The 10110-nt window shown below is 36.8% G+C and overlaps 1 protein-coding gene across 1 annotated transcript; it reads left to right on the top strand.

Moving 5' to 3' along the window:
* Positions 1-5150: 5150 nt before the first annotated feature.
* On the top strand, positions 5151-6033 carry LOC149019454 (uncharacterized). Its single transcript, XM_089153458.1, has one exon. It carries the CDS (start codon positions 5207-5209, stop codon positions 5783-5785), a length of 579 nt encoding a protein of 192 aa, XP_089009584.1. The 5' UTR covers positions 5151-5206; the 3' UTR covers positions 5786-6033.
* Positions 6034-10110: the final 4077 nt, after the last annotated feature.

The raw sequence follows: 10110 nt of genomic DNA, 5'->3' as shown, positions 1-10110 counted from the left end.
TGACTTATAAATGGACCTCAACCTTTGATGCGATGTTGAAACACATGTCACACATTTACAAAGAAATGGATGGGCCATTTCCTTGTCAGGAATGGATTGGATATTAGTTCGTGGCAGTTGACACATCTCATGAATTAGCCCTTAAGATTAATGTTATCTCCTATGTCACCTAATTTATCAATTATATCTAGTATATGAGAAAAATATATTAGTGATACCCATTCTTATCTCGAAATCAAAGTTAAGTGTTGATGTAAGCAAGTTAAAACTTTTCAAACAAACAAATACGTTCTACTTGTCTTCGTTTTCCTCTACCATCTACAAGGTTGCAACAGTTCCTCTTCTTCCATTATTGCATCTTCCTCTATCTTTTTCTCTTAAAATTTGGGGGAGGGGGGCATAGTGGATTGGATAAATAAAAACAAATTAAGTGAGACTAACCAGTTAGTAATAGGAAGTTTAATTCAAATTGTGGCATTGATATCAAAGGATAACTCTTGGGTTGTCACTGAAAATTTCCCTCCATATCACCAAATGAAGAGTTTGGTCATTGGATTAGAATATTACTTTATGTTAAACCCGATATTTCATTGGGCATACATTGGGAGATTTTCTCTTTGGATGTTGTTGAGGGTTTGAGACTACTACATATGCATGGAGACTTGAACACATGACTTCTTCCTTACTAAGAGGTATTAGTCATTGCTAGCTAAGTCATCCTTTAGTGATAAGAAATGTATCTTTTTGTTGTCATCAAATTTTTATCGTTTGGTTTGTTGTGAGATTAAAATAAGCAAAACCAATATATAAAATGAATAAATATATCTTTTTCATGTGACCTTTTACACTATTGCAAGACCAATGAGAACATGCATAGGGGCATCAATATGGATGAAAATTGTTTCTTCAAGGTGAAGGCATTCCTACATCGTTTGTGTCGTTTTTCTTCTTCTTCTTTTTGGTGAGGATCATGACCAAGTTCATCACTTTTAATTCAAAATCTTACATGAAAGAGTGATGTCACATTTGCATTGAAGAACAAGCAACATAAAGGTTAAATACACATTAAATGTGAAAATATAAAAAAAAATATTAATTTTAGGTTTACCATATAAAAATCATCCAAGCGACCCCTTTTTAATTGACAAGTTTATAACATTGACACAATATAAAATTTGAATGAGGAAAGTTTTGTTACATAAGATGTTGAATAGAGAAATCTAACTTTATCTCAATTTCTTTCTTTTTTTTTAATATAATTGTATGTTTTATTCAAATAAGGAGAGAATCTTTTCAATTTGCATGCGCATTTTTTTGTCATTGTCAAGTCAATCACGAGCACACTCTAAATTATGTAAGATGCTAACAATTTTAGAGAATGACATAACAATAAATCACTTACAAGTCAAATGACTTACGGGCCTGTTTGGTTACATGAATCCAGAGATTTCAAATCTCTAGATTCATGAATCTGAGAAATATACCCGTTTGGTTGTAAAAATCTCTAGATTCATGAATTCTATAGATTCACCTTTTACACTAAAAATGTGAATCTGTAGATTTATGGGTAAGGGGTGAAATCCAGAGATTTCGAAAAAGCTATACATTTACACATTCACAAAAATCACGTTGATCAAATAGTTTTTTAGGATGAATCCACAGATTTCATTCCACAACCAAACACTTAATTTTATAAATTATGACTCCATAGATTTGAAGTCTATAAATTTGAAATCTTTAGATATTTGAAATCTCCAGACTCATGTAACCAAACAGGCCCTAAGATGATTTATCTTGAATTCATAAACAAAGAGAAATCTCTCAAGAACGTGAATTTCTATTTCATGAGTGTAGTTACATTTGGATGGTGTCGCTAGCCCTGTGAGTCAACACTCTCATATGTCTCCGTTGAAATTTAAGAGTAAATGTGACTTTTCATATGAGAAGTATAAAGATATACTCATAGAAATACTTGCATGGACCACCTCCTAGTCACGCGTAAAGGTTTTCTTTTTTTCTTCATTTTTTATTTGTTTGTTTGACAGATAAGTTTTACTCTCCCTTACTTCTTAAGCATGGGATGATTGTAAAGTAAACCATAGAAGGGTTGTAAACCAATAACTAGTACATGAATATTTGTTACCATTGCAAGGTTGCTTGGTTGGTAAGATCAACACCCCTTAGTAAAGAAGTCGTGAGTTCGATTATGCCTAATAGTGTATTATGTAATACTCTCATCTCCAATGTATGCAAAATTACATGTTCCAAACAAAAAAAGTTTAATATTTGTTGAGTGAACAAGGATTCAAATTTCTAATGATAGAGAAATTTTGGCATACATATAACATACGGAAAAAAAATCATGGGAAAAAGAGAAAATAAAGACAGTTATCTCCAATGAAGATAAACATCAAACATGTAATGCCAAAATATCAACATCATTGCATAAATCAAAAAAAATTTGAAAGAAGACATTCAACAAGTAATATAATAAATTAGTTGGCTTCCAAAATCCCCAAACACAATGCCCTAAATGTGGAAAAAAGAAAGAAAAAAAAAGTATGAAAGTATGTAAGTAGAAAAATCATCATTTTCAATAATCTAGTTCAAACCCTCAAAAATATTAATAGAAGTAAGGTAAGGTATCAACAGGCACAGTGGGCGAGATTTTTGTTTTTGTCTGCTCGGATATCTCCTAGAAGCTCAAGGAGGCAGCACGTGTTTTTTATTTGATCTAATGGTTAAGAATTAATGTATTTTGGTAATTACATCACTTAGGTTGAAAAAACTTCTCGGATTTACAAATTAGATCTTTTACTTTACCTAATACACTCACAGATCCCTATTTGGATTTGGAAAAAATTTATATTGCAAACCTAACCCTAGATGAACTTCTTCCTCTCCGACAATGACCAACAATTAATTAAGGGTTTTTTTTTTTCTTTTCTTTTTTGAATTCGAAGAGTTTATATATAGGGTTTGGGGGGGGGATGTTTCTAATATAGGTGCCGCCGGATGGGTGAGACAAAGTCAAATTAGTATTATAGGAACATCTCTTTTATATAGGATTAGCTGTATGGTTCCCACTCTTCTAGAGATCTTAGCTATCATACGGACATCTAGTCCTGGTACATGCATATCCTATCTTACTACCAATAGTCAATTTAGACCTACCCGACTCTCTTTTAGCTTCATTCAGTTGGATATGATTGCTCTTCATTACAAGTGCCTTTAACGACCATCTTTGGACATGCCCATACCACGATTCCCACCTCAAGCAACACTCTCTAAACTTGTCATGAGTGGGTACAATACTTAAATTAAATCTAAGATAATCATTCCTTAATCTCTAACCTAGTTTTGTCACACATCTTCATCTCAAATTACACTTATCTTGGTTATATAACTTCTTTTGGGTGTTCAACATTTCTCTTCAATAGATCGTAGCGAGCCTAGTGATTATCTTATAGAATTTTCCATAGAATTTTTCTTTGAGTTTAATAGACATTACGCTTGTGAACACACATAAGACACTTCCACACTCCAATCATTTTTATCTTGATGTCGTGAGAAACATCATCACCGCTGTTAATTGAAGAAACTAAGTACCTAAAACATTCACTTTGTGGTATCTCTTGAATCCTAGTCCAACATTTGGAACCCTAACCAAAACCTAAGCCCAACTAGCCCTACTAAACCTAGCTTATCCTAAATCCAGGCCAACTATGGTGGGGTTTTCTTAATCTGAGCCATCCCTAATTGGTGCTGGAATCTTAGCCCATAGCTTTGGTACCAAGCCCAATCGCAGCCCACTTAAGAAAACCAACGAATGGACAAGGTAAAGAAAAGGAGTCCGGATCTGCGACCCCGTCAGTGCTCCCCAACGGCTTTTCCACCTCAAAATACAGGGGGCTCAGGGTGGGTGATGAGAGTTTTTTTTTTAAATATTTTTTAGCTGTGGGGTCCACCAATTTTGTGGTGGTAAAACAGTCAGGAGCACGGGGTGATGATCCGGATTCAAAGAAAAGGGGGGTGGGGGGTAATTTTAAATAGACCAGTGATAATAACCTGGATGAATCGAATCTTTGGAAACTCAACCAGCAACGACCATAGTTGGCGTTCATTAAATGGATTCGTACCTGGTGCCACAAGAACTGTCACGAGCTTATCAGCACACCTGACGGTCCTGACCCCACCTGAACCTTTTCATTAAACTGGAACCACTAGGCCCACAATAACGCCACCTGCTCTCTTAAATTGCTGCCTTAATTCTTCTAACTAGTAACTAACCATTTTCCTAGTGTCCCCAGAATGCCCCTCATCATATTTTTTGAGGGGATTTTTTTGTTTGTTTGTTTGCCACCGGACTGAAATCTGGTTTGAACCCAAAAAAACCCGGTCCGACCCCTCCTTTACTCTTTACACGTTATTGTGTTTGTTCATTGATTCCGATTACCGTCAAGGTAGAGGCTTGTACTTTCTTCACACTTGTCAAGAACATAACAAGATTGAAACTCATGTGAGACTCACTGAAAGTTCCAATATTTATTTATTTTGTCAACATTCAAAAGTAAGTTGCATGATGAAAAAATGTCAGACGAGCAAGAAACCTTTTCTGTGGCAAGTATGAGATCCGAACATTGGCCTAGCTTCAATCAGAACATTTTTTGGGTGAAATTGCTTCAGTCATGTGCATTTACTGTTAGCAAAATTTTGGACCGTTGGATCCAAAATTTCGGTCTTCACTGTTGAATCTCAATGATCAAGATCAAAAGCTCTACCAAGATCTAGATCCAACGGACTAAGATGTACCGCATGACTGTCTTGCGCATTAAATGCGTAACACTGAAGCAAGGTCCCTTGTTGGGTGGCCCAACTTGGATTGGGTTAAGATTGTGGAGTTAAACCGGAGTCACTTTTGGGATATTGGTGAAGGTTGGAAGGTCACGAATAAGAAGGGTATTTGTGTAAATGACAACTGAGAGGCAGTTGTTGCCATTTGCCAACACGCAACTGTCCTCTGCCTTCTTTAAAATTCCCACTAACCAAAATACCAACGGTACCAAATGTCTTTCCCGTACATTTTGCCTCCAATATTTCCAATATTTAATGACTTCCATATCCTCTACTCTACTACTATAAGTACTGAGCTCTTTTCCCTCTCCTCTCTGCACTGCAAGAAAGAACGGAAGCTCATCACCTCAACATGGCCGAAATCAAGACGATGAAGAAGGAGAAACAGAAGACGTCGTTGGTGACGGACGAGATCAGAGCAAGTGCAGAGGTTTACCATGGAGACGAAATGGGACGAGAGAGGAAGCAGTTCTTCCTCAAGGAAGCTGGATTGCCTAATGGATTGCTGCCGCTGAAGAACATAGAAGAGTGTGGTTACGTGAAAGAGACCGGATTCGTGTGGGTGAAGCAGAAGGAGAAGATCGAATACAAGTTCGAGAAGATCGGAGATTTGACTTCTTACGGTACCGAGGTTACGGCCTATGTGGAGCCGAAGAAGATCAGGAAGCTCACCGGCGTCAAGGTCAGGGAGATGCTCGTGTGGATCACACTCACCGACATCTACATCAACGATCCTCCTAACGATGACAAGATCACCTTCAAGAGCAGCGTCGGTATCTCCAAGACTTTTCCGGTTTCTGCCTTTCAGATCGACGACGACGAGAATCCCGATCAGCCAGGAGAGGGAAAGGAGGCCGCCACCACCACCACCGCCTCCTCCACAGCCACCGACACCGACACCGCCAATCAAGGAAATGCAGTCGAAATCTAGGTAATCTTCTCTTCTACTGATGCAGAGAAGACGGAAAAAGTTGCCTGAGTCGTCGTCTCTGGTGTTCTATCCGTTCTGGTTCTACTAATGTTCTTGTAGTATTTCATATAATGGAATCGGTAATCGGCCGATTCCGCACCACCTGTGATCTGTCTATGCCTCTACCTTGTAGCATGGTCTTTGTGTTTTCCAATTTTAATTCCCACTATTATGCAGATTAAGACGGCAAAGGATTTCATGCTCTGCAATTTTATATTATAGATTTATGTTTAAATCGATTATTGGAATGAATTCTCAGCTATATATGAAGCTATTAAAAAATATATATATATAAAATTGAAAGAAAATGTTGAATAGAAAAAAGAAAGGGTAATTTTCATTTGGACCCCTAAGGTTTAGTTCATGTCATTTTTAGTCCAAAAAGATGGACACTTTGCATCTGCCTCCCTGACGTATTTAATAAAATCAATTAAAGATAATTTGTGAGTTTTATGACCAAAATACCCTCATATGTATTCTACCGTAAGATTTGTATATTTTTTCACAATTAAATCCAACAGTGAAAATCAAAAGAGTGGGGTGTTAGATTTTAGACACGTGGATCATTCAATTCGTATGAACATAAATCCATATGAAAAAAATACACATTTCTAAATCCCCAAATCTCTTCTGTTGATTAATAAAACTTGGTGTAATCAGGAGCACGAGATAACAGTATGACAGCTGAAGCTTCTAGGCACGTTATTATATCGCTGTCCTTAAGACGTAATTCGCCCCTCACGAAAGGTGCTATGAGGTACCAGCGAACTGTCTCCCAGGATACAAAGAAGCCCAAACTCAAGGTTGTTTCTCAAGTTTTGCAAAGCACAGACAAAACTAAAGAACAGAGAAAACTTCGGATTTTCTACTCTATTGCTGTTGAGTAACTAGAGGGGGCCGCCCCGGGAGCCCAAACTCAGGTTGTTCTCAAGTTTTGCAAGCCGACAAACTAATAACGGAAACCGGTTTTCTACTCTGCGTTGAGTAACTAGAGGGGATTTATGCCTTAACTAAATAACGAGAAAACTTCGGATTTTCTACTCTATTGCTGTTGAGTAACTAGAGGGGATTTATAGGCATTGAGGTGCCTCTACTGAATTGATCTCGCTCTAAGTGTGCTAAGTGCGCCAAAAGCGCCTAAACAGCCCACTGCCCACGCCGCGCGCTCGGACGGTACACCGTCCTCGCTCGTACACTGCACACGCATTGTCATGTCTTTTGATATTAAATCAAAGTTAATAGGCAGTACCTATTAATTAACTTGGATCCCGACATCTCGGTTTCCAATGTGGGACTATATAACACACACTTTCCTAAAATAAACAAAGGAAAGTTTCCGCACTTATAAATCCAATTTTAAATGAAACGTTTATTATTTTATTATATTAAAAAGGGTAATTTTCATCCAGGTCATTTTTAGTCCAGTTTAAGTTTCCTTTTGCATATGGTTCCCCCATTGTTCCAAAAAATGATTAATTAAGGACAACTTAACAGAAACTGTTAGTTTAATAAATTTTGTGACAAAAATACCCTTGTATCATTTGGATTTTTTTATATTTTAATTTTAATCTATTCAAATAAATAAATAATAAACAGTCATCGATTCCCTTTGAACAGTTATCGGTTGGAGTCGGAATACATTCGCCATCTACGAAGAAGATCTGAGAGTGAGCCACATTTGGAGATCAAAACCATACCTGTGATTCTCATGCGACTCCACAAAAAAAAAGAAAATGAGGACGACTTACTCTTCTTCTGCTACTACTGCTGGTCTCCGTCTGCAACAGGGGTAATTGCTCTTCAAAAGTGTTACCTTTCTCATGTTTCAAGCTTGGATCAATTGCTATTTTTCTTGGAAGTGGATCTTTTGCTTCATTCTGTAGAATCGCAGAGGTAAACATTGACAATCGGTTCTTTTGGGATTATTGAATACATGAATATACCCATTTCTAATTTTCAATTTTTTTCAGGTTTCTGACTTTGTTTGATGGTCTTTTTTCTTTTTTACGAGCTTTCTGTTTTTCAATTTTTTTCTCTTCTATTTTAGATGGATTCGATGGATAGAAAAAATCAGTTTTTGTTTTTTGGCTTTTGACTTTCTTTTTTTGTTTTTGCAGGTGCTCTTGTTTTGCCTTTTTTTGGATTGTGGATCCATCGTTTTTTTATTTTTTTCTCATAGAACCATTGGTGAGAACATGTATGGTATCTCACGAATAATCTTTCAACTCAGATCTGAATGGAATTGAAGTTTGAAATTTGTTCCTCATGATTTCCTTTTGATGTTTTTTAGGGTTTGAGAGGTTGTGATTTGAATTGAATTCAGAACGATAAGAGCTAAAGTTATTGCTGTTAGGGTTTCCCTTCTCGCTTGAAAATTCGATTCTGAAGAAGAAGGAAGCTTTTGTGGGACGAAGCAAAAATTAAAAATAAAAATAAAAAATAAAAAATTTCAAACGAGGGTATTTTTGTCACCAAATTTATTAAATTAACAGTTTCTCCCTTCTGCGCTGCCAAGAGAGAGATTTGGGAATTTAGAAATGTGCATTTTTTCAAATGGATTTATGTTCATTCGATTGGAATGATCCATGTGTCTAAAATCTAACACCCCACTCTTTTGATTTTCACTGTTGGATTTAATTGTGAAGAAAATATGCAAATCTTATGATAGAATAGATGTGAGGGTATTTTGGTCATAAAACTCACAAATTGTCCTTAATTGATCTTATTGAATACCTCAGGGGAGGCAGATGCAAAGTGTCTATTTTTTTGGACTAAAAATGACATGGACCAAACCTCAGGGGTCCAGATGAAAATTACCCAAAAGGAAAACTTGGAGACAGCGAAAATTTCAGAATCACTCCAAGCTGATGACACGATCACCACACGGAACACATGATTTGTTACATTTCTTTGCCCTTTAAATAATCTCATCATGATTATACACAAAAGAAAGATTAGGGAACTCTTAACAAATTGATAACTCAATTAGAGTGAGAGATTATTACTTTGGTTACATGACATATACATGTAACCACTTCTTCATGATTAAAAAAGGTCAACAGTTCAAATTTCACTAACCCTTTCTCCCTGCCCCTCTAAGAACCCTATTGCCCATCCTCCCGGGAAAATAAAATAAAATTAAAAAAACCAAAGGCATTTAAAAGGGTTCTGAAAGCGAATCGAGCTCAATCTCCTTAGGCATGTAAAGGAGAGCTTGAACAAACCTCAAATGTCTCAAAGCATGCAAACCAAGAGACCCAACCAACTACCTTGTTACGCTTAGTTTGGATATTTAGATTGTTTTGATGCCAAGATGATAAGTACATTATGGTTTAGAGTCTTTAGACCATTAAACCAGTGCGAGCCTTTTGGTTGAAAATATTTTCCTAAACCCGGTTTGAAGAAGTTGCTCAAGTGTTTCCGGTCTTGAGGAATGTCTCTCAGTGAATGCCACGTGGCATTGGGGACTTTTCGGTATGTACTTTACATGGTGCCCGGGATGCCACTTCTCGGCAAAAATAATGCTATGGAGGGATTTGACTCATCTTTATGCAAATGTCAATCAAAACATTAAATTCACCATTAAATGCTCAACGCCCATCAGGATGCCTCTCATTCATCCAAGTCTTTTCGGGTATTGTTCCCTTATGCTTTGTCTGGTGAATTAAGGGACAGCTGTCACACATGGGCCCACGTGACTATAAACTAATGATCAATTTGGGAGAAGATGCAACTAGCTTGAAGCTTCTCCAAGAAGATTGAGCTATTAATTTGGTGATTAAGTTATCTATCATCCACAATCTCAACCCTTCATCTTCATGGAGGAGATCCTATGGTCAAGCTCTGTCTTCATAATAGCAGAGGTATAGAATTATATATAAGCAATACACTTAAAACAAACGAAGGTAAGCCTAATTACGATAATTCTGGCATTAATTCTCCTGCAAGTTTCTAAGAAAACATTCTTTTTTGGAGCATTTACTCTTCAATGCAAGAATTTGTGTTTTCTTAGAATCTCATTTAAGCATTAGAGGTGACTTATCATCCCTTGAGGCAGCCCACTCTCACATCTATTTGATCCACAAGAACCTGGTTTGGGCTAGAAGTGGACCAAGTTACATGCAGACAGATTTTAAAACAATTCAAGACCTCCTTAGACTTAGTACCTCTAGATAGAAAACTATCACCACTATGCTAAAACCACATCAATAAGTGCACGAGTTGATAGATCCCTCACAAATTCTAGGAGAATGCTTCCAATGCTACAATTTGAGCCGTGAAGCCAC

Source organism: Hakea prostrata, chromosome 4, assembly GCF_041222555.1.
Source record: "Hakea prostrata isolate BN-2017 chromosome 4, UWA_Hpros_2, whole genome shotgun sequence".
In the NCBI taxonomy this organism is placed as follows: Eukaryota; Viridiplantae; Streptophyta; class Magnoliopsida; order Proteales; family Proteaceae; genus Hakea; species Hakea prostrata.
The sequence above is the reverse complement of the archived record's forward strand: the minus strand, read 5'-3'. Positions and strand labels throughout refer to the sequence as shown.

Coding starts and splice junctions, on each gene's coding strand:
- LOC149019454 (XM_089153458.1), top strand. CDS start 5,207: ATGGCCGAAATCAAGACGATGAAGAAGGAGAAACAGAAGACGTCGTTG.